Below are 23,093 nucleotides of genomic sequence, written 5' to 3'. Positions count from 1 at the left end.
GAGCCCCTCTCTCTCTCTCTCTCTCTCTCTCTCTCTCTCTCTCTCTCTCTCTTTCTGTGTGTGTGTGTGTGTGTGTGTGTGTGTGTGTGTGTGTGTGTGTGTGTTTCTTCTTGTTATGACCAAACATCTGACGGGAAGCAACTTCAAGAAAGGCTTTTTTGGCTCATGGTTCCCTCCTTCATGGCAGGAACATGAGGCATCTGACTATTCACATGGCTTCCCCAGTTAGGAAGCAGAGGGTGGGATGGAAGTAGAATGAGGCTATAAAACCAAGCTCCACCTCCTAAAGATCTCACAACTTTCCAAACAATGCCACCAGCTGTGACCAAATGTGCAAACAGGAGTCTACTCAAACCATAGCAGAGCTCCTGCTGCCAAGATAAAAAAAAAACTTAAGCTAAACATCATCTGCATTTGTTACTTTTCTCATTGCTATGGCCCAAATACCTGACAGGAACGGAATGGTTTATTCAGTCTGAGAAGGATACATCCCACCGCAGGAACATCACAGAGGTAGGAGCTTGAGATGGCTGCTCACATTGCATCCCCGTAGAGAGATAAATGCATTTGCTCAGCTACAGTGCCCATTTCTATTTATTTTTCACATTTATTCATTTATTGTGTGTGTGATCTATAGGAGTCAGTTCTCTTCTTTCTCATGGGGGTTCTGAGGATCAAACTCAGGTTGTCACGTCAGGCTTGGTGACAAGCACATGTGACGTTGAGCCAGCCCTCTGGCCCCGCGTTTTTTGTTTCTTATGTGGTCTGAGAGCCTAAGGAATAGTGCAACTCACTATTCCATCCACTATTAGAGCAGGTCTTCCCACCTCATCCTAACCTAGAAATAATTACGGATGTAGATATAATAGTAGTGTTAAAGGGAGAGAGGGTTAGGATATAGCTCAGTGTTTGAGCGCTTGCCTAGCACAGGCAAGGCCGGGGTTTTGCCAGTACCAAAATAAATACAATTTTAAGATGGGATGGGGAAGTTACCTTTTCTAACTCTTTGGGCTCTTTCATCGAATAATACAGTCCTAGAATACTTTGGGCCTTCACGCTAGCTTTTGGATTTCCATTGTCTGCAGCAAACAACCACAGTCTAAGAGAGAAAACAAGGGAAGTGATTCTTTGCTTCAGCTTTTCAGTAGCAGAAACTCTTACTTCCAGGGAACATTACCTCTCCGCTTCATCATCTGATCGTTTCACACCTCTTCCTTCAAAATAAGCTCTTCCAAGGTTGTAGGCAGCAGCGAATTTCAAGTGTATTGTTTGGGGGCATGGAGAATCAAGAATTTTCTTCATATAGTTCACTCCTTTTTCCTTCCACAAAGGAAAAGAACAAACAAACAAACACTAGTTTTTAGTTTAACTCAAATTGAATGTCTTTCTTTCTATAATGTTCAAGTTTAACATACACAGCTCTAGATTTCCAGGGAAAAAGACAAGGAAGGAAAGGTGTGGAAGTATGTGCTGACCAGGCATCCCCAGGGACTTCAGGGTGAGCATCTTATACTACCTTCTCTCAAGCCCACTTTGGCTGAGTGTGCTCCTTAGTAACAAATGTCCAAAATGTCAGTCTTCATGTAGCCTCTGTATGGTCACACAGTCGGCATTCTAACCACGAGTGACAAAACATGTCCCCTGGGTAAGGGGAGATTTTATGAATTAGTCTGATATCCTGGAACCCATGTGGTGGGAAAAGAGTTCTCCTCTGACCCCTACCTGTATGGTGCTGTGTGTGTGTGTGTGTGTGTGTGTGTGTGTCTGTGTGTCTGTGTGCATGCATGCGTGTGTGTGTGTGTGTCTGTGTGTGCATGTGTGTGTGTATGTGTGTGTGTGCATGCATGTGTGTGTATGTGTGTGTGTATATGTATATGTGTGTGTGGTGTGTGTATGGGTGTGTATGTCTGTGTATGTGTATGCGTGTCTGTGTGTGTGTGTGTCTGTGTGTGTGTCTGTCTGTGTGTATGTGTCTGTCTGTATATGTGTGTCTGTGTATGCGTGTGTCTGTGTGTGTGCATATATGTGTGTCTGTGTGTGTGGGTACAGGTACCTATAGAGGTCCGAAGAGCACAATGGATACATGGGACATGGAGTTTTTGTTTGTTATGATTCACCAAGTTAGGAGTTGAAAATCAAACTCTAGTGTTCTGCAAATGCAAAAGACTGTTGAGCTCTTTCTCCAGCTCCTATTTTTATCTTTTGACATAAAAGTCTTGGGAACTGCCTAAAGGTGTGTAGGGCATAGCTGATTTATATTTTAGAAAGGTGACCTTGGTGGCTGTAAGAATGATAGATAGCTAGATAAGGTTGTATTATAATCCAGGTGAGAGGTACCGCGGGTCTGAAGAAACAAAGTAGGGGGTAAAGGCCTGGGACAGATATGAAGTTCAAAAGATAGTATGAACAGTTGGCTACAGAAAAGAATTTGATTCTGTTTGTGAAAAGATTTTGCTTACATTATGCTTTTAACTTTAGAAATCTATGTTTTAGGGAATATATGAAGCATTTCACAACATTTTTTTTTTTTTTAACACACACTGAAACCATGATGGTTTCTTTCATTTAAACTATCCAAGTAGTATGTTGTGTTTAGAGAGTGAGCCCCTTATGTTGAATTACTAAACTTCTGACTAAAATTCTAGGCTGTGTTATATGCTATTCTTTTCCTGTATTTCTGGGACCATTTGTAACAAGGGAAAACATTTTACCAGAGTAACAGGTGGCTTGGTCATTTTTCTCAGAAGATAGGCTCTTTCTCTAATAAAGTTCCTTTAAGAACTCACTGGAAGTAAGTAAGATCTTGATGACAGTTTCAGCATGGGACCCACAAGGTCAGATACTGCTATAGATCTGATAGATAACACTGGACAAAAGAAACACACCTCTTGATGTGTGAAACTTGCCCTCCAAGGAGGGATAGATAAGTTAAACAGAAAACAAACCATCAAGTAGCCATTGCAGCTATGAAGAAATAAAGGTCACTATTTTATAGTAGAACCACAGCAAACTTCTAAGAAGAAAATATCTAATCAAATACCAGAATTAATAGAAGGCAGATGAAAGGGTGATAATGATGCTACCTGGGAGAAAATGGATATACTCACTTGTCTTATAGAGGACAAGAAAGCGAAAACAACACAGAAAGAGGCAAGAAGGGGCAGAAAGGAGTCGGCAAGGTTTTGCAGAATCTTTCCCCACAGTGCCGATTTCTGACTTTGACCTCTAAAAATGTAAATCTATTGACATTTGTACCATTGGTACAGTGTATAAGAATTCTTTTAGGTAAATTTTATGTGCAATTTCTAATGTGAGCGTTCACAGGATGTCTATAATCTTTTCAGGAAACACCAGCATATAGATGGACACATGGTTATTCATGAAAACTCTCCTCAGAAAAGGAACCTGAACTCTTGCCCGTCCCTGGACCACAATAAAGTAAACTCAGTCATAAACTACGTTTTTCAGGAGAGATGGAATGGTCCTAAGACACATCAAGTGAACTAGAAACAGTGTGGGATATTTAATTCACTAGACTAGCTCACCACAAAAATATAAGTGACACCTTCACCATGGAACCCCTTCTTGAAGATAAGTCCTTGTGTTCACATGGAGGAAGAAATCACTGGAAAGATGAAGCATTTCTGTAGTAGCTGGGGATGGTTATTCAAGTTCAAGTACCATTGTTTCTGACAGTTGAATCAATAACCTGTTTGCTTAGATTTGGAGCCAAAGGAGGACAAAGTGGTAAGGGACCAAAAGAAATTAACTTTGTCTTTTATATATGTGATATGATTGATCATTAAAATACTAAAAATTAAATGTTAAGATGTAAAAATGGAGACACATTGTTAAAACACAAACATGGCATCAAATAATCCATTACAGTGAAATCTTAAACACCTTGAACAAAACAATAACTTACGGCATTTGCAGCGGTCCCCAACCCATCATAATACATCACTCCTAGCTGATAAATTGCTTGATGATCTTTCTCCTGGATTTCTTCAAACTGTGCCAAGGCTTCTTCATACCAGCCCTAAAAGCCCCGGAGAATATTTCATCTTATGATGTGTTTAAAGTAACCCTGAACTGAAGCATCAAATGGTCATTTGTGCCTAAGGATAGATACACAGTTAACAGATGATGTGCCATATTGGAAATGGCCTAACCTGAGAAAACATTGTTTTAAGCCATTAGGCCATGCCATCTCAGATTGGTTGTATACGCTGAGGCCTCAGGAGGTGGAGTAAACGAAAGGTTAGAAAGGAAGACATGAATTAATAAATTCCAGAGTACTGAAAAAATCATGAGGGACTGGGGACAATTCCTTGGGGTCTGATGAAAACTTTAAGCTCCATTACTGAAGCTGATCTAATAGCACACTGACTTTTTCTTAGGTCTACTTACCAAGTTGTGAATAAATAATCCTCATGATGTATAGGATATATGAAAAGTTACTTTTTGTACCAAATAATCATGGGATTCAATTATTATTAATTTGTGAATATCTCATGATTGATACTACACATGGTGAATAAAACCATAAAACGTATGTTTTCAACTTGCAGTGTGAAAATGGATCTTTCAAAATGACTCCTTTCATGAAGAAAGACCAGATGTCTCTTTACTCTTACATCTGGGTGCTACACATAAAGCCACAACCATAGCCTGTGTGACTTCCCAGAATTTCTCAAGCATAGCAATGTAAGAGACTCACTGGAAAGTGTACCATGGCCATCTATCTGCTGCCTCTACTTTTTGTGACACCAGCGGGGGAACCCAAGGCCTTGCCTACCCTATGCAATTGCTCTGCCACTATTCAAATAACCCCAACAATTAAGTCCTAACAATATAATTATACAAAAATTTTAAAAATGACTAAAAAAGATACCTCTTCAAAATAGAGTTGACCTCTTAGAAAATACGCCATAGCATCCCCTCTTTTTATTCTTTCTTTCAGGAATTGCAATGCTGTATCCACCAAATTAGCATGGCGGTAATAATCTAATGCAGAAAGGTAAAAAAATGCATTAAGTACGTAATGTGAAGTTCTCTCTTGAAGTCATATGTAACGGATAATTCATTAGGAGCTATTAATACCAGTTTCTTTCCAATTTCTAGTTTCTAAAATTTAGCTTCAAGAAAGAATTATGACCTAAATAAACTCATGATCACAACACCTAATACAACACCCTGCATAATCAACAAATTCTTATTGAGTTTGGGACTACTGTTCATTGTCAGGTAGGCACTCAAATGCAGCCTCAGTATGCACTGGGCAAAGCTGTCTTATGGGGGAGTTAAACTTGTAGCTTGAGCCATATTTGGTACTACTAATCAAATGAGCTGATCATCTCCACTTCAGTTTTTAAAGCTTATATGGAGATAGCTTTAAATATCCATTTGCAGTAAAGCACCATGCTGTACTCGCTGAGGGAAGCAACACCCAGCATTTTTTTTTTTTTTTTCTTTTTAGAAGCTGCACCTTCAGTCGTGAGAGTAAAATCATTATCAGGCTTAAACTGTGAGACACCCCTGGGGTCAGTTTGCTGTCAAAGAATGTCATCAACCTCCAGGAAAGCCAGGAGTAAGTACAATATGAACTACCTCCTGGAAACCAACAATATGTCTTTCTTGTTTATTCTAGCATTTCAGTAAAAGTATTTTCCAAGCAAAGGTTCAACATTGAGACTTTGTACCAGGCTTCTCCTTCTTCTGTTGTTTAGCAGGATACTGAGACAGCGAGAAAGGGTTTTTGGGCAACTTTTCACTGGTGAGTTTCATCCTGTCTCCACAGCGTGGATCCTATAAATATGGAGAACACATACAATGATTAAAACCTCTTCTTCCAGAAAAGTACAAAGGGAGACTTCACTCCTAGTTGGAACCGATTCTAAAAGCATCTTCCCCACAGTGCCTGGCTGCAGGACCCCGAAGGTGGCAGAAATTTCTGTCTGAGGGTGAGTTCACACTTGACCCTGGGTCCTGTCATTCATAGATGACACTGCTCATCATTGATGCTTCCTGTCCCTAGGGATGTTCTGTTACTTTGTAACTGACGCTTATCTAAGTAATCCATTTCAAATGAAAGCATTTGTCTGTTTTACCTGGGAATATACTGTACTTTAGCTGTGTTGCTCAGTTTTCTCCTCCAGCCTGTATTGGACTGCCATGATACCAGATGGATTGCAGCTGTATGGTAAGTCAGAGCCTTCATATAAAATGTAGGGGCCACCTCATTTGGGATGAAGGAGTCCAGGTTGGCCTAGGCTGAGGGTAGTGAGGACAGCAAACTCTGTTGTTGCTATGCTTTTTTTTTCTTTCTTTCTCTTTTGCTCTTTGACATTCTACTGTTTCAGCTTCCACCAATCAGGAGCCAGCTCCCAGGCAAGGTCTCTGATTGGTGGTCTGCAGAAGCTCTTAAGAGATACTGTATGTGATTGGAAAGCTGTGTTTATATACTTACAGGTTACTATTTTAGGTAACAAACTGCTTCATTATATGAGAGTGGGACTCAAAAGGAGAAATGGTTAAGTTAGCAACAGCAACAAAATCACTGAAATGTCTGTATGTGGAAGCTAATTTCTTTATCTGTAGTTTGAAGTAAAGGATCTTAAAGTGTCACAATTTAATGGGCCCTGCATGGTGCCTTGATGTCTTTAATTTTAGTCCTCAGAGACTGAAGCAGGCAGATCTCCTTGAGTTCTAGGCCAGCCTAGTCTACAGGAGATTCTGTCCCAAAACAAACAAAGAAATAAACAAAGTTACTAGTTTCAGGGCAGGAGAGATGGCTCAGCAGCTAAGAGTGCCAGGATCTAATTCCCAACCATGTGGCATCTCACAACTGTTTATAGCCCTAGTTCCGGGGGATGAGATGTCCTCTTCTGATTTATTTGGGCACATGGGGGGCGCATACATACACACAGGCAAACCATCCAGAGCACATAAAATGGAAGATATTAATTAAAACAACAAAGTGCTTCCAGAGGATCTGAGTTTGGCTCCTATAACCCACTCTGGGTGGGTCACAACCACTTATAACTCCAGCTTTAGAAGTTGACCACCTTCTGCTGGCCTCTGCTGTCACTTGCACACAAGTGACATATACACATAAAAATAAAAGAAAAAAAATCTTTAAAAAAAAAAACCCAAAGCAATTGAATTATGTGTATTTCAAAATCTAAGTTTCCACTAAAGATTGTAAAATCCCCAAGTGAACAAAGCAGCATGTGTAGGGTATTTAGAAGAAAGTGATCCAAATAGAATGACAGCACCCTGTCACCACCACTCACAAACTGGATGGAAGGTTTTTATGTCACTGAAGATATTAACATAGAATGTGGCTATTGCCAAAAGGTTTAGAACAGTGGTTCTCAACTTTCCTAATGTTGTGACCCTTTAAGACAGTTCCTCCTGTTGTGGTAACTCGACTCCCTACCATGCTATTATTTTCACTGCTACTTCCTGATTTTGCTACTGCTGCGAATTGTAATGTAAATATCTGACATGCAGAATATCTGAATTTGACCCCCAAAGGGGTTGTGACCCACAAATTGAGAACTCCTGGTTTAGAGAAACCTTGGCAAATTCAAGAAAGGCACTAGAAATAAAATAAAACACAAACACCACCTTACCTTATTTAAATTCACATTGTTGTCTTGGGGTAGAAGACTGCACATGATTTCTGTTGTTTTTGTGACTTAAAAAGAAGTGTTTCAGAGGGCCTGAAAGTCAACAGAGAAAAGGATTCATTTAGCTCCTACTAAATGTTAGGTTTGAGAAAGGGATTCATTCAGCTCCTACTAAATGTTAGGTTTGTTTTCTTAAAGTACTGATTTCTATAAACCTCAAGGAAGAGGGAGTCATTTTAAACTCTGTTGAATACAGGAGGAAACAGGCAAGGCAGGGAGGTAGGTGATTCACCTAATATCAAAGATCAAAGTTGCTGGTTGGCCATGGCACCCTACCCACCCATGTATTATTTTATCTCTCGAAAAAATAAAAATAAGTAAAAGGAAAAGAAAAATTAATATAGTGCTTATGTGTAGGGCCCTGCATGGACCCCTGAGGCGCCTTGGGCTAGCCTGAAGCTGTTGGCCAGAACTCTTTGCCCCAAGGCTTTTGTTGGTACTCTTCCCATGACAGCACACCTCGTGACACACACCCCGTGACAACCATACCTACCTCGTGACAACACAGTGGGTAGCTAAGCCAAAAAATTCCTGTAATTTTCCACTGTGCTATAAGTCGGTATTTAAGCCCGTTCTTGCCCCTCAATAAACAGCATTCAGCATTTGGCGTTCTGACATTGCCATTGAAGGAATGACCCGCTGTCTTGTCTTTATTTCAGTCTCTAGGCCTTCGCCCGATGCGTGGAAGAGATGGTAGCACTGGCGCTACAAGTGAAGGTTCCCCCGAGATTGGGAAAGAAAGGATCACCTAAGAGATCACCCTCGAAGGCCGGCCGGCAAAAGTGAATGAGGGTATATTGAAGGATGGGTGCCAGTAACTGTAAGGAAATGTTCAGTGGGCAATTAGTGGCCCTATTGAAAAGGCAGGGCACCAAGATTAGAACAAGACAGCTAAAGAATTCATTGCAATAAAGTAAAAGAAATGGCATAGATGAATAGGACTTTTGAGGAAGTATAAGATTTAGAACAAGGTAGAAGCATTAGAAAAGGAAAGGCAGGTGTTTCCAGTGATTGAGACAGTGGATCCTCAGATAACAGGATTAGGGAACACAGCCCATTAAATTTTAAAGATATAAAACAGCTTAAAGAAGCTGTAACTGATGGGAGATGCCATTATGTATATATGTTTCTCAGCACTGTTGGCCAATAGGAAAGGAAGATAGGAGGGACTAGGAGACAAGGAGGAAATAGGAAGTGGGAAAGAGGAGTCAAGATGGAGAGTCTGGAGAAAGCAGTATGCCGCCGGCTCCCCGGTAAGAGAAATACATAGATCAGCAGAAATGGGTTAATAATTAAGGCAGAGCTAGCCAATAAGAAACAAGAGTCTCTGTGTATTATTTGGGGCTGGCGCGGCGGCAGGACAAGACCAGGCGGCGGCAGGCGGAAAAACCATACTCGTTACATGTAACTGCTTATGGGCCTCATGCTCCCTTTACTCAGTCAATTTTTGAGTCTTTCACAGCATTAAATTGCGCCCCTAGTGATTGTATGCAGCTCTGTAGAGCCAGGCTGAGTGGGGGTGACTATTTGCTCTGGAGAGGCGAATTTCAAGAATTTTGCAAGAAAACTGTGCAAAGTAATGCTGCTGCTGGATTTCCTGCTAGGAATTCAGATATGCTCACCAGCGCTACAAGTGGAGGTCAATATGGTACCCTTGCAGCTCAAATTCTTTTTGACCCAGCAGTCTATGCACAAATTGCTGCTGCTTCTACTAGAGCTTGGAAAGCCCTGCCTAATAAGGCTGCAGGAGATCAACTATCTAAGGTATTGCAGGGACCCTCTGAGCCCTATTCAGAATTTGCAGACCGCCTCCTACAGCTGGCAGGCCGCATTTTTGGTGATGTTGAAAATGCCATGCCCATAGTTAAACAATTGGCATTCGAAAATGCAAACAAGTATTGTAAAGAGGCTTTACGTCCCCATAAGTCCAAAAGTCTTAATGACTATATACGCATATGTCGGGACATAGATGGTCATCACATTTATGGGCCAGGTTATAACTTCAGTTGTGAAAAGAGGGGAGAACAATGGAGGAGCCAGACCAAAGAGTTGCTTTGGATGTGGACAGCCAGGACATTTTAAAAGGAACTGCCCCCAGGGTGTGGCAACGCAATTGAGCCCTAGGCCAGGTCTTTGCCCATGTTGCAGTAAGGGTCATCATTGGAGCAAGGAATGTGGGTCAAAGACAGATGCCCTTGGTAATCCTTTACCCACTCTGGGAAAGGGGAATTGGGGCCAGCCTTGGGCTCCTCAAGCCCACGTGTAGGGGCAATGGATACACCTGTAACCCGCCCAATACAGATGATCCCTCAGAGAAATCCGTTTATGTCCAAGACCTTATCAGAGGTATCCCAGGAAGCTCAGGATTGGACCTCTGTTCTGCCACCCGAGCAATATTAACACCACAATGGGCACTCAAGCCTTGAGAACAGGAGTCTTTGGGCCTCTTCCCCCAGGAGTAATAGGGCTATTGTTAGGACGCAGTAGTGCCTTGTTGAAAGGAATTAGAGTTATTCCAGGAGTAGTAGATTCAGTCTTTCAAGGAGAAATAAAAATCATAGTTAGAGCAGAAATGGGGGTATTAATGATACCACAGGGTGCTCGGATAGCACAATTGGTTCTTCTCCCTATGTTCAAAACCAACAATCCCTTTTTAAAGGACATCAGGGGATCTGCTGGTTTTGGGTCCACAGGCTCCATGGGTGTCTTTTGGGTATCAACTCTTGAACAGCGCCCCATGCTCACCCTTACCATACAAGGTAGACGATTTTCTGGACTTGGGGATACTGGGGTGGACTCCTCAGTAATAGCAAAAAAAAAAAAAAAAAAAAAAAAAAAAAAAACATTGGCCACAAGCATGGCCTCTTCAGCCGACCTCCACTCATTTACAAGGAGTGGGAACTGCTGTGGCTCCAGAATGTAGTACTCAGTTTCTTAAATGGTCAGATGATGAAGGACATACAGGAATTTTTCAGCCTTTTGTGTTAAGTCATATACCTGTTAATCTTTGGGGGGAGAGGTGTGCTTCAGGCCATGGGAGCAGTCCTTACTACTGAGCCTGTTAAAAATATGCTGGCTGACCAAGGTTATGTACAAGGAAAAGGACTGGGTAAATTCCTACAAGGTGACCCTCAGTCTGTTGCATCCAAAAATTTAATAATCAAAAGAGCCAGAGATCGCTCTGGGCTGGGAAATTTTCCCTAGGGGCTATTGCTATGCAGCCTGTTCCCATTCCTATTATCTGGAAAACTGATAACCCAGTATGGGTGGAGCAATGGCCCTTATCTATTGAGAAGTTACAGGCTGCACATCAACTTGTAAAGGAACAATTAGAGGCAGGACATATTGTTCCTTCCACTTCCGCATGGAATACCCCAATCTTTTTTTTTTTAAAGATTTATTTATTGTGTTTACAATGCTCTGCTTACATGTCTGCTTCAACACCAGAAGAGGGCACCAGACCCGATTACAGATGGCTGTGAGCCACCATGTGGTTGCTGGGAATTGAACTCAGGACCTTTGGAAGAGTAACCAGTGCTCTTAACCTCTGAGCCATCTCTCCAGCCCCCCCAATCTTTTTTATAAAGAAAAAATCTGGAAAATGGAGACTCCTACAAGATCTCTGAGCTGTTAATGATTGTATGCAAATTATGGGAGCAATACAACCTGGCTTGCCTTCCCCTGTGGGTATTCCTCAAGGCTATCATTTATTAGTTATAGACCTAAAAGATTGCTTTTTTAGCATTCCTTTGCATCCTCAGGATAGTGAGTGATTTGCATTTAGCATTCCTTCTATTAACTTTAAAGAGCCCTATAATAGATATCAATGGGTGGTGTTGCCTCAAGGAATGGCTAATAGTCCCACTATTTGTCAAATTTATGTATCATTGGCCATTGCCCCCATTAGAGAGAAATTTAAATCCCTATATATTATATATTATATGGACGATATTCTTTTAGCCGGCCCGGATTCTAAGGAAGTTAATGAGGCTTTTGGGGAATTGCAACATAATCTTCAACTAGCAGGCTTAAGATTAGCCCCAGAAAAGGTGCAACAAGAATTTCCCTATCAATACCTGGGTCATCAATTGTTATTTTCTGGTATCTGTCCTCAAAAGATTACTTTAAGGCTGGATAATCTGACCACCCTTAATGATTTTCAAAAATTATTGGGAGACATAAATTGGGTTTGATCTAGTTTGGCCCTAACCACTGGGCAGCTTAGACCATTATTTGATATTTTACAAGGAGATTCTGATCCCACTTCTCCGCGCACCCTAACGCCTGCTGCACGAGAATGTATACAGCTCGTGCAAAAATGCCTCCAATCTGCACACTTAAGTTATATTGACTATTCTCAGAACTTGATGTTATCAGTCTTTGCTTCAGCATATTCCCCTACTGTGGTATTTTGGCAAACTGGTCATATATTATGGGTGCATTAACATGCATCCCTAAGAAAGACAGTTAGATCTTCTCCTCAGGCAATGCTTTCTATTTTTCAAAAGGCATACAAAATGAGTATTCAAGTTTTTGGCAAGATGCTGGATGTAATTGTTACTCCCTATACTCAACAACAGATACAATGGGTTAAACAATTTGATGAGGAATGGGCACATTTCTTGTGTTCCATACCCTGCCATTTTTTAAAAATCACCCTGTGTGTTTCCCCAAGGTTATTTCCCAAAATCCTCTGAAGGGGGCCCGCAATGTATTTACAGATGGCTCTTCAAATGGTTGTGCAGTAGTTGTTTCTTTTCCCATTATCAAACGCTCTATACTTAAAGTGAAGTCTGCACAATTTGCGGAACTAGTTGCTGTACAATTAGCCCTTCAACATTTTTCTGATGAGCCATTTAACTTATACACGGACAGTAAATATGTGTATCATATATTGGCTCCCTTAGAAACTGCTGCTTATATAGCTCCAGTGTCTTGTGTACAAGAACATTTACTAGCCATATAAAGCCTACTATGGAGGCAATCTCATCCAATTTTTGTAGGACATCTCTGAGCGCATTCTGATTTGCTCGGCCCTTTAAGTGAAGGAAATGCCACTGCTGATTTTAATACTAAAACAGATAGTGCCATCATGATGATGAGAGAGTCTGGGTATGAAGCAGCCTGCAAAGCTCATACAACCTTCCACCTTAATGCAGGGTCACTTAAATTCCATTTTAAAATTACTAGAGACCAAGCTCTTGATATAGTTAAGAATTGTCCCCTATGTGCAACGTTCTTACCTGTTCCACACCTTGGAGTTAACCCCCGTGGTGTCACACCTAATGATATCTGGCAGATGGATGTTACTCATGTTCCTTCCTTTGGTCGACTACAGTTTGTTCATGTATCTGTGGATACCCATTCTCATCTCATATTTGCCTCCACTCATACTGGAGAAAGGCTTAAGGATGTTAAGAGCCATTGTTTACAAGCCTTTGCTTATATGGGAATGCCCAGACAATTAAAAACTGATAATGGCCCTGCTTATACTAGTCAGGGTTTTAATTCTTTTTGCAAAAATTTTTTATCTCACATAAGACGGGTATCCCTTAAAATCCTCAGGGTCAGGCCATGGTGGAATGTTCACATCACATAATTAAAACCTATCTTCATAAAACAAAAAAGGGAGAGTTTACAGGATCTCCTCATAATCACCTTTCTCTTGTCCTATACATTTTAAATTTTTTAACTATTGATGGTGCTGCTTGATCTGCATCTGACAGGCATTAGCGCCCTCGGTCATCTGACTATGGCTCAGTTATGTGGAAGAATGTCACTACTGGAAAATGGTGTGGCCCTGACCCAGTTCTAGTGTGGTCCCGAGGGTCAGTTTGTGTCTTTCCACAAGACACAGATAACTCTGTTTGGGTGCCTGAGCGGCTGATTCGCCATATGCAGAGGGATGGTGATTGTAGCAGCCAGAAAGAAGGTCTGATGGGTCTTCAAGAATCTACCCATCCTGATGTCTGTGCGTCTGAGTAGTCATATGTGGCCTTTTTTCCTGACCACTAATTATAGTTTGGATCAAGCGGCTATATAAATTTACACTTTGATCCAAAGGACAAGAATTTCACCTTCATCTCAGGCACTGTATTCTGGTTCCATTCTTTTTGTTGTAACCAATGTAATTTTGGAGAAAGTTTCAATTGTTCTCAGCAGGTCTGCCAATTGTAACAGCTGTCTTGGGCCACGTACCCCAGGTGTGCAGCAGAGAGGAAAGGAGATTCTGGGATCACGGCTACCAGTGCCACCTTCTGAAAGACCCCAGAAGACCCCAAGAGTTTGGAGCCTGTCAGGGGGGAAGGCCCTTGCCCCCAAGAGATGAGACCAGACCACTGGATGCAAGAGGTTATTTATTGTTTACACACAGGTACCTGTGGACGCTTTAGTCTTTCGGGAGACTGAGTGAGTGTGCGTGGTTAAAGTATATGCAGTTTATATAGGGTTGGTGTGGCAAAAAGCAGGCTTACAGAAGCAGAGGCATGGTTACAGGAATTTCATTATTTCATTTAAATGTAGCAGTTGTAGTTAACCAAGGAAAGTTGGTTATTCGGGTTGGGCACAAAGAATACAAAGAATTCAGTTATGACTATCTCAGCATCCTGGATACTGTCCTGATGACCTTGCTTTAGTCCAAGCTGTAGACCACAGATATCTGGTTGGCGTCGGATGAGAGCAGCACCTGGTTCCCTCCTGTACTTTTCTCATAACTTGACCTTGGCAATTAGCAAGAGCAACTCAAACAGGCAATAAGCATAGTGGGGGTCTGTAGTGAGATAGTCCTTCTGTGGCACTGACCACGCCCATTGGGGGGTGGAGCCATGGGCAGAAGTGACCTGTGGAAGGAGGTCGGAGGGGGCCAGAAAAGGCTCTCTTTCTGGCGTGACTCGGACAGGAGAGGATCGGGTTGAATTTCCTGGTGTTCATCTGTCTAGGTTGTAAGTTATTTCTCCCTGAATAAACATCTATTCGGCCTATTTGTTTATCCTGATCCTTATTTACCGCAATAGGGGTCTTTCACTTCACCACTGAAGCAACAGTTTCTACCATAGCCCTCTCCCAATCTGTAAATACTGCAAGCACAGTGGATCAACTAGCAGGTGATTTGGCTTAAGTCTTAGCTACCCAAAGCACACTTGATTATCTAGTACAAATTGGCATTTTTAAACTAAATTTACAAAGTAACCTCCTATAGGAACACTTGAATTTTTGTGAGAAGCTCATATGGCTTCTTGTTCTCTGTCTTTCACACATATCTGTGTTAATGCATCATTTTTCTCCAGAAATCCTGGAGTGATCAGTTTTTAAGTTATACACATGCTTTAGCCATGCAGATCATTAACATCTATGAGACCTGAGTGCCACTTGCCAATGTAGAAGGCCTTTTACAAGGACTTCAATTTGTGGGCAGAACATTGGGGTTTGTAGCCCTTGCACTTGGTGCTACTTTGCCACAGCATTAAACAGGCCCAGGCCAACTTTCTAACAAGACAGATACTGTCTTTGGCTCAAGAGAAAATGCCTCTGCCCACGTGTGGCTGACAAACTATTCACCAGTGACAGATAAGGCAGAGGGGGCAAATATCCAACCTAAGACAGGAAGGTTACGGGCCTGGGTGACCTCTCCAGTGACGGGTAAGGAATTATGCTGACGTCCTCTGCCACCTAAGGCAGGTGTTAGTTTATATTAAAAGAAAGGGGGACCTGTAGGGCCCTGCATGGACCCCTGAGGCGCCTTGGGCTAGCCTGAAGCTGTTGGCCAGAACTCTTTGCCCCAAGGCTTTTGTTGGTACTCTTCCCATGACAACACACCTCGTGACACACACCCCATGACAACCATACCTCGTGACAACACAGGGAGGAACTAAGCCAAAAAATTCCTGTAATTTTCCACTGTGCTATAAGTCGGTATTTAAGCCCGTTCTTGCCCCTCAATAAACAGCATTCAGCATTTGGCGTTCTGACATTGCCATTGAAGGAATGACCCACTGTCTTGTCTTTATTTCAATCTCTAGGCCTTCGCCTGATTCGTGGAAGAGATGGTAGCATGGGCTCTACATTTATGTGTGTTAGAAATGTGGGCCTTCCACTTTAAGAAGCTGATTGGTTATTTTGAGAAACTGGCCCTGCAGTTTGTAGCAATTGGTGCTACTGTTGATCCCACCAGTCGAGGATAAGACCACCACCACAGTTTAAAGCAAAATTTGAAGCAAGCTTTAATTAAATACTGGCCAGGTCCATACCCAGGTTCCTGGGAAATGGCCCAGAATCTGGTTCGGCAAGGGCTTAAGAAGGAAAACCCATAATTCATTGCATTTGCCATCAGGTCCAATCAGGGGCAAGCATACGTCCTGACATATTTCCTGCCTATGTACTTCCCACCCACATGTGATCATATATATCCAGTACTGATGGGTCAGACTTGTTTAGGGGAGTGAAAACATGTGGCTTGTTATCTCTAGTAAAAAATAGCCTCCAGTGTTTCAGGAACTGTCTGTCCTTGGGCAAGGGGCTTACAGATCAGAGGCATTTTTGTTTCATGGATCTCTAAGACATAGTAATTAAAACTTAAAATGTAACTTTGGCTCTCACAGCCTCTCAAGTTTGTACCCTGGACAAAGAGAACTGATAAGTGCTGCTATGAACACATGTATCTTGGAAGAGAAAAGCAAGCCTTGCTCCCCAAAGATACGAAAGTCGGCCTGTGTCCTTGGTTTGCGGATGTTTCTCTGAAATCTTGCTCTTCTGCCCATGCTGTCTTCCTTACTTTTGGGCTTTAATCTAACTCTCCTTATGTTCTTACAATACTTATAATTGCTCTCCCACCCTTAGGCCTGACCATGATCCCCGCACTCACGAGGCCGTCTCTGACAAAAGCTAATTTCTGAGCGGCAATTTCCACTCTGATTTCTAACAGGCAGTACTGATAGAAGAGGTTAATTCAAATTTAGTGCTTTCAAGATGAGAGACGAGAGCTAAGAAAAGATTTGAAATTTGAGAGTCTGTATTTATTCTGCCAAATTTTGACATTCTACATAAAATCATCTGAAGCTTAACAGCTGTGTGCATACTACGTCATGAACTTAGACCATCCTGCTATAGAAACTGTGGGTGTCCATTGATAATATATAATGTGAAAAGAACCTGTGATTTTGAATTTTTTTATTATGATTATTTGTGTGTGTGTGTGTGTGTGTGTGTGTGTTTATGCACAAGTGCAAAGGCAGAGAACGAGTTCTTCCCTTCCACCATGGTTCCTAGTGCTAAAGGCTTGGCACTAAGTGACTTTACCCACTGGGCATCTCCATCCAGAGGTTGTGACTTGGTGAGGAAGGGTGGGTGAAGCAGAGATAACATTCCCTTCTTAGATCCTCTTTAGTGTCCCTGTGCTTCTGCAGTCAGCACTCTGAAGCTCTGAATGCTACCTGACAACAGCTCACACCATAGTCACACCCTAGTCAGTCATGAGTCTGGCAGACAAACCACTTAGACCATTGCCCTATTAAAAGAGGCAATCCAGCCAGGCCATGGTAACACACCTTTAATCCCACTACTCAGGAGGCAGAGTTTGAGGCCAGCTTGGTTTACAGAGCGAGTTACAGGACAGCCAGGGCTACATAGAGCTGAATTGTCGATGGCAGTATAATCATGTGGGCGCCCCTGCACATTCTTGCTGAATGTATGAAGAATGCAAGGTGCTATGTGTTCTTAGGAGAGCCTTTCCGAGAAGGATACAGTAACACATCCTTGATGTGATGGTCAGGGACTCTAACCCTATGACATTCTTAAGTCCCCAGTAAACTCTTTCTTTTCTAAGTTGCCTTGGTCATGATGTTGCTTCACAGCAATAGAAGAGTAACTAAGAGCATGTGTGTGAAGGCCATAGGTCAGCTTTGGGTGTCTTCTTCAATTCTCTCCATCTTAATAATTTACTAAATCCAATTAGTGTTTTATATGCATGCACGGGTGTGTTTCCATCTGCTGAATCATAAGAAATCTAGAGGTCACACCATAAAAAAAACAAAAGATTTTTTTTTTTTTTTCCTCAGTAGCAATCAGCTACTAATAGCTACCTCAATAAGGGGCCTGGAGAGAACTCCCCTGCCCCTGATTTATACTGGCAATTTTGTTGGCTTGACATAGCATACTTAACCAGAGCAGATGTCAGTCCCCAAGTACCACCTCCAGAAGACAGCATTTCACAACACTCATCCCCATCTTCCTGCTTACATTATTTCCTAACACTTCTTGACTGACAGCCCCAGAGCCTTGACAGGGGTAGTGGCAGAGAGTAGATAAAGATATCTATTTATGGCTGAACACTCTATAAACTCCGTGGCTGCAGGGCATAGATACCAATTCCAAATCTACTGGGAAACTACCTGCTTGCTCTCTAGCTTTCATAGTGCCAGAAGGTACAATGCAGTCTATTGGGGGAGAAAAGACATCGATAGTCTTATCCACTGCTGGAGTGCACATAAGGTAATACCAGGAGAGTTGTGTGTATTGGTGCAACAGTCCCACAACTATTATGGGGCATCTAACAGCTTTCTGACTGTATTTGAAGCTTGTTCCTCAGAAGAGAATATCATGCTTGGTACTATATTCCTGGTCCAAAGAGCATGGATGGGGAAATCATAGGCTCTAAGATAGAACTTGCTACTGTTATTTTTCTAGATGGCTAGGTTCTCAAATAAACACACACACTGACACTGACACACACACACACACATTTTTTTTTTTTTTTTTTTATTTTTTTTTTATTTATTTTATTTTTTTTTTTTGAGACAGGGCCTGCAAGTCTCAGGGATTTTACGTTCACCCCTGCAGCTTTGGAGTCACAGATACAGGTAGCTAGCTTATTTTGTTTATAATGTGGGATCTGGAGATTGAATTTAGGCCCTTTATATATCAGCACTTTTCCAATTCAGATATTCTCCCCGGCCCTTTCCATCTTTTACAGTTGACTTATTTTCACCTATTCTGAAAAATGTTGAAGTTGCTCTATGTTGTTTAATATCAAATTTTAGGCTATTTCTTTATGTAAAAATAAAGAAGCATATTCATCTTGTTAGTATGCAAATTTCATTGTAACTTTATAATTTGTAAAATTATACAGGCATGAAAGAATTGTGCTAAAACACATTTAAGATTTATCAGAAAAAGTACCTGTTTCATACACCTATACAACTGGATCAAACAAGTTTTCTCAGACAAGGAGAGGGCATGAGTGGAAAACGTTTTAATAAGCCCTGTTCTAAAGAACAGCCTAAGACCCTTAAATGATCACCATAGTGGGCAATGTGTCTTATCGAAGAAATATACTGGTTAGTGAAACTAAATGGTTGGAAACCGTGATTAGTTGGGAGATCTGTGACTAGTTGTGTTAAACTTGCTGCTCTTTAAAACTAGCTTCATACTGGTTCAAATATTTTCAGTTACAACTATTGAAAAAGAATACTATTAAAACAGAAAACTAAATATTTTATTAAAGCTCCCTTAAAATCTAGGGCTTACAGGAAGAAACATAAAATGTTTTAAAGGTCTCCAAGTCTTCTGTATAAAATTTTGAGGCTTACCGGAAGATATGCCTTTTTTTGTGTTTCCCAGTTGTTAACATTGTTTATCACAATCAGAAACAACATTGGTACATTATCAGGATTTCAAACGTTATAGTTATTACTGAAAGACCTAAAAAGTAATGTTAATGATGGACTAACCTAGAAACCAATATCTGTTCCTTGGAATTTGCTAGCTTCCTCTCACAAGGCCCTGAGATAAGAATTCACACTGCCCCTCCTTTCCTGTGAGTCAACAGGTGGTAAATAGGGTCAAGAGATAGCTGTAACTCTGGTTTGCCCAGACAAGATTAATTAGCACACCTGAGGCCCTAAGTTCTGCTGACCCTAATAGCAGACCATCCGGCCTCCAAGGGTCACATACTCAATGGACAGAGGGTCCCACCCCCTCCCTAAGCTTGTGGGGTTGCCTTTAAAAACACCTGGGCCCAGGGGAGGGGGCTTCTCCCTAGCCTGCGTGCTGGAGGAGCCCGTTTGCACAAACGTTTCCTGTTCATTAAAGCCTCTTGCGTTTTGCAGCAACTGGACTGGACATTGAGTTCTTGGGGTATCGACCGAACCTGGAAGACTCCTCATTCTGAGGGTCTTACATTACGTTGTCATGAATTTTACCAGTAATTCCCCTTTTTTTCTGCTTTAGAATCTCATATTATATTACTATGTTTCCTCTGGTCTGTTGTTTCTCATCCCTTCCTGATTTATCATGATCCTGACAGCTTTCAGCAATATTGGCCAAGTATCATGTCGAGTATCCTTTAGATTCAGCTTATTTGATGTTTTAACCAGAAGTCTGGGTTTTGGTGGACAGAGCCCTTTTCATGTCATGTAATGTTAACAACTACCTGGCCTTTTAAATATTATTTGGCGTCTTTCTTTACTATCATCTTTAGTTTCCCTTCCCGTATTCTTAATAACCAGAGCGAGTACCATAACAAGACCCCCTCTTTCGTTCTGTCCCTGCCTGGACCGGGAGTGTTTAAGGCCTTGTATGCAAGGACGCGTGACAATGGGTGGCTTATTCCACAGCAATTGCCACCCTGGCCTCACAGACCTGACAGCACTGGCTGACAATTCACTGAGTTTGGGAGGGCATTTTCTGCGGTAACCCCTGGTCAGAGTCACATTGCCGAGTCCCCTGCCTGAGCCTCCTGAGCGGCAGCGGGGTACAGGACGTGGGGCAGAAATCAGCCTCCCTCTCGCAAAGCTGGAGGCCGAGGAGCAGGCCTGCAGGGGTAGGGATGGGGGCTGCAGGGTGGGGGAGGCTGCTCCACTTCCCTCCTTTCCGGACTACGTGCGAGCTGGCAGACACCAAGCCCCGCCCCAGCGACTTCTGCTTCCCTAGGGGGGATAAAGGGCTTGACTCCACCCGGTGCTACGTGCCTAGCTCAGCACGCATCATGGCCGCCGCCAAAGAGCAGAAGCGAAGACTTCCACCCTCCCCGCCCATCGCCTTCCCTGCGCACGCGTGCCAGGGCCTCCGGGGCTCCGCTCCAAAGGGGGCGGGCCCATGGGGGGGGGTCAGGAACTGGCCAATCAGATGGCGGGGCTGCGTAGCAGGCCTTCCCTCCCCGGCCGCCTGCGCTCCGGCTTCCGGGCTGCAGGTGTCTGTGTTTGGGTACGTGAGGCCGCCGCAGGGCTGGAAAACCTCGCCTTGGAGAAATAAACCGTGGGGCGCTCCCGGGCTAGGGAGCGGCGGGGAGGATCCGTCCTGCTAGTCCCGGAGAGCTTTAAATTCTCCCACACTTGGCAGTCCTGCGCACTCTTACCTGCCAGTGTGCAGCCAGTGTATCCTCTCTGCACTCCCGGGGACTCTTGTCATCAGCTTTAAGTGGGCGATGCTGTTGCTTAATTGCAACCTGGAGGTGAGGTTCCCGCTCTTTAAGTCCTGAACAGGCTAAATCTTCCAAGAGGTCCGTTTTAGGAGCTCTAGCGAGGGTGACAGTGACTGACCGCTGGGTTACCAAATCAAACCTTGTCAGATTTTTGTTTTCTTTTTTCGTAGCGGGATTGGATTTTCAGCTCAGAGAGGACTCAAGCAGGACAGGAAAGTGACAATCTGTTTTCTTCCTCCAGGACGGTGGCCTCAAGAATTTGCTGGAAACAGGAGCATCAGTCAATGCACCCCCGGACCCCCATGAGCAGTCTCCTGTTCACCTAGCTGCTGGTGGTGGCCTTGCTTGCTTTCTTCTCTGGCAGCTGCAAACAGGCGCTGACCTCAACCAACAGGTAACTAGGTAACCCATTGTTGCTATGTACATCCCTCCTCTCCACCCAGTGTCACCACATAGCTGCCAGTTTCAGTTAGTATAAACATGCATATAAGAATTCCCAGTATGTGTGTGTGCGTGCACACACACACATATATGTATGTCAAGATGGTGACTTGAAATACTTTTATTATCCACATTAATAAAGCAAAAACAAGCCATGAGGTCAATTTTAATAATTTAATCAAATTTCTTTCAGTATGTGATTATATATAAGTAATGGTTGATGTGCTATTTTATTTTTGCTTTCGTACCTATTTCACAATCTAGTGTGTATTTTTATTCTTATGGCATAGCTCAATTCAGTCTAGCCACATTTCAAATGCTCTTTAGCAGTAGGTGACTTCTGACCATCACACTATATAGTATATGTCTACAGTAGTTTTACAAGTACTTGTTATTTGTCCAAGTCTCAGTTGACCAGGAAATAAAATGCGGGAGACATGCCCAGCATCAGTTCTTCCAGTAAAGTGTGATAAGGTTTTTAATTGTAAACTTCTGTCTTTGGTAGAACTATAATTTGCTGGTATTCCCTTAAATTTTAATGTGTGCAAAAGTGGCAGTGTGTTTTTATTACTGGGAACTTTGTATTGGCACAAGAGAACTTTATCGAAAACATAATTGTTACAAGGCAGTTTTCATTGGTTTCCTCAAATAGCTAATATTAGATTGCCTATTGGCCTTTGCAGAGTGATGGGGAGACACTAAATGTGCTATCTTGTCCTTAAAGGATGCTTTGGGAGAAACTCCACTCCACAAGGCAGCAAAAGTTGGAAGCCTGGAATGCCTTAGCCTCCTTGTGGCCAGTGATGTGCAGATTGAGTGAGTATAAAATCAGTGGCTCCAGGCTTTGTTTTCTTGAATTAATCATACTCCTAAAGCCTAATTATACATGATCTTAAAAATAATGCTGTGCTAATTGGTAATTTTATGTTATCCTTTCAGTCGTGTTATCTAATAATATCATGTGTAGTAAGTAGACATAGATCCTGAACATTCAGAACTGTAAGTCTTCATCACAGCAGGTTCCACAACAGTTTTAGCTTAGGAAGATCCTATAGAAACTCTCATTGACTCTATTTGAGTACTCAATGTAGAGAACACTGACACCAAATGCTCTTGTAGTCATTCAAATTCCTTCAAAACTGAAATATAATAATATATAATAATGGAATAAAAATAAAATGGAATGCCCATGGTGTGGGGAATGTGCTAGTCACTTTGTGTGTCTGTGTGGTGTTTGTATACACGTGTGGACTTTTATTCTGTACCCAGGGTTGATATGTGCTAAATTTCCATTGTTAGAAAACTATTAAATAATAATTTTCACTTCTCAACTTTTGTCTAATTTCAGCTTATGTAATAAGAATGGGCAAACAGCTGAAGATCTGGCTTGGTCATATGGATTTCCAGAATGCGCCAGGTATCTAACAATGATTAAATGTATGCAGACAACAGAGTCATCAAGTGGTCCCTGTGCTCCACTACTCAGACAGAAGCGAAGTTTAACAAGTGTGGAGGACAGAGCCCTGAAGAGGAAGTGTTGGTAA

At 42.2% G+C, this 23,093-nt stretch overlaps 2 protein-coding genes across 2 annotated transcripts in view; one reads left to right on the top strand and one right to left on the bottom strand.

The window, feature by feature from the left end:
* Lrp2bp (LRP2 binding protein) overlaps nucleotides 1–21,160 on the bottom strand; it is a 26,686-nt gene extending 5,526 nt beyond the window's left edge. The window contains exons 1-7 of the mRNA XM_051182360.1: nucleotides 21,043–21,160; nucleotides 7,638–7,727; nucleotides 5,703–5,808; nucleotides 4,895–5,007; nucleotides 3,926–4,039; nucleotides 1,178–1,320; nucleotides 994–1,099 (exon numbers count right to left, since the gene is read on the bottom strand). Coding sequence (XP_051038317.1) covers nucleotides 994–1,099; nucleotides 1,178–1,320; nucleotides 3,926–4,039; nucleotides 4,895–5,007; nucleotides 5,703–5,808; nucleotides 7,638–7,682 — 627 coding nt within the window. The 5' untranslated portion in view covers nucleotides 7,683–7,727; nucleotides 21,043–21,160. The remainder of the gene's footprint in view (nucleotides 1–993; nucleotides 1,100–1,177; nucleotides 1,321–3,925; nucleotides 4,040–4,894; nucleotides 5,008–5,702; nucleotides 5,809–7,637; nucleotides 7,728–21,042) is intronic.
* Ankrd37 (ankyrin repeat domain 37) lies at nucleotides 21,048–23,093 on the top strand. The gene is made up of 4 exons (XM_051182359.1): nucleotides 21,048–21,138; nucleotides 21,350–21,502; nucleotides 22,274–22,365; nucleotides 22,898–23,093. Exons 1-4 carry the CDS (start codon nucleotides 21,112–21,114, stop codon nucleotides 23,091–23,093), a joined length of 468 nt encoding a protein of 155 aa, XP_051038316.1. The 5' UTR covers nucleotides 21,048–21,111.

The sequence above is a fragment of the Phodopus roborovskii genome, unplaced genomic scaffold, assembly GCF_943737965.1.
Source record: "Phodopus roborovskii unplaced genomic scaffold, PHOROB, whole genome shotgun sequence".
NCBI classification, from domain to species: Eukaryota; Metazoa; Chordata; class Mammalia; order Rodentia; family Cricetidae; genus Phodopus; species Phodopus roborovskii.
This window is presented reverse-complemented; position numbering and strand designations above follow the sequence as displayed.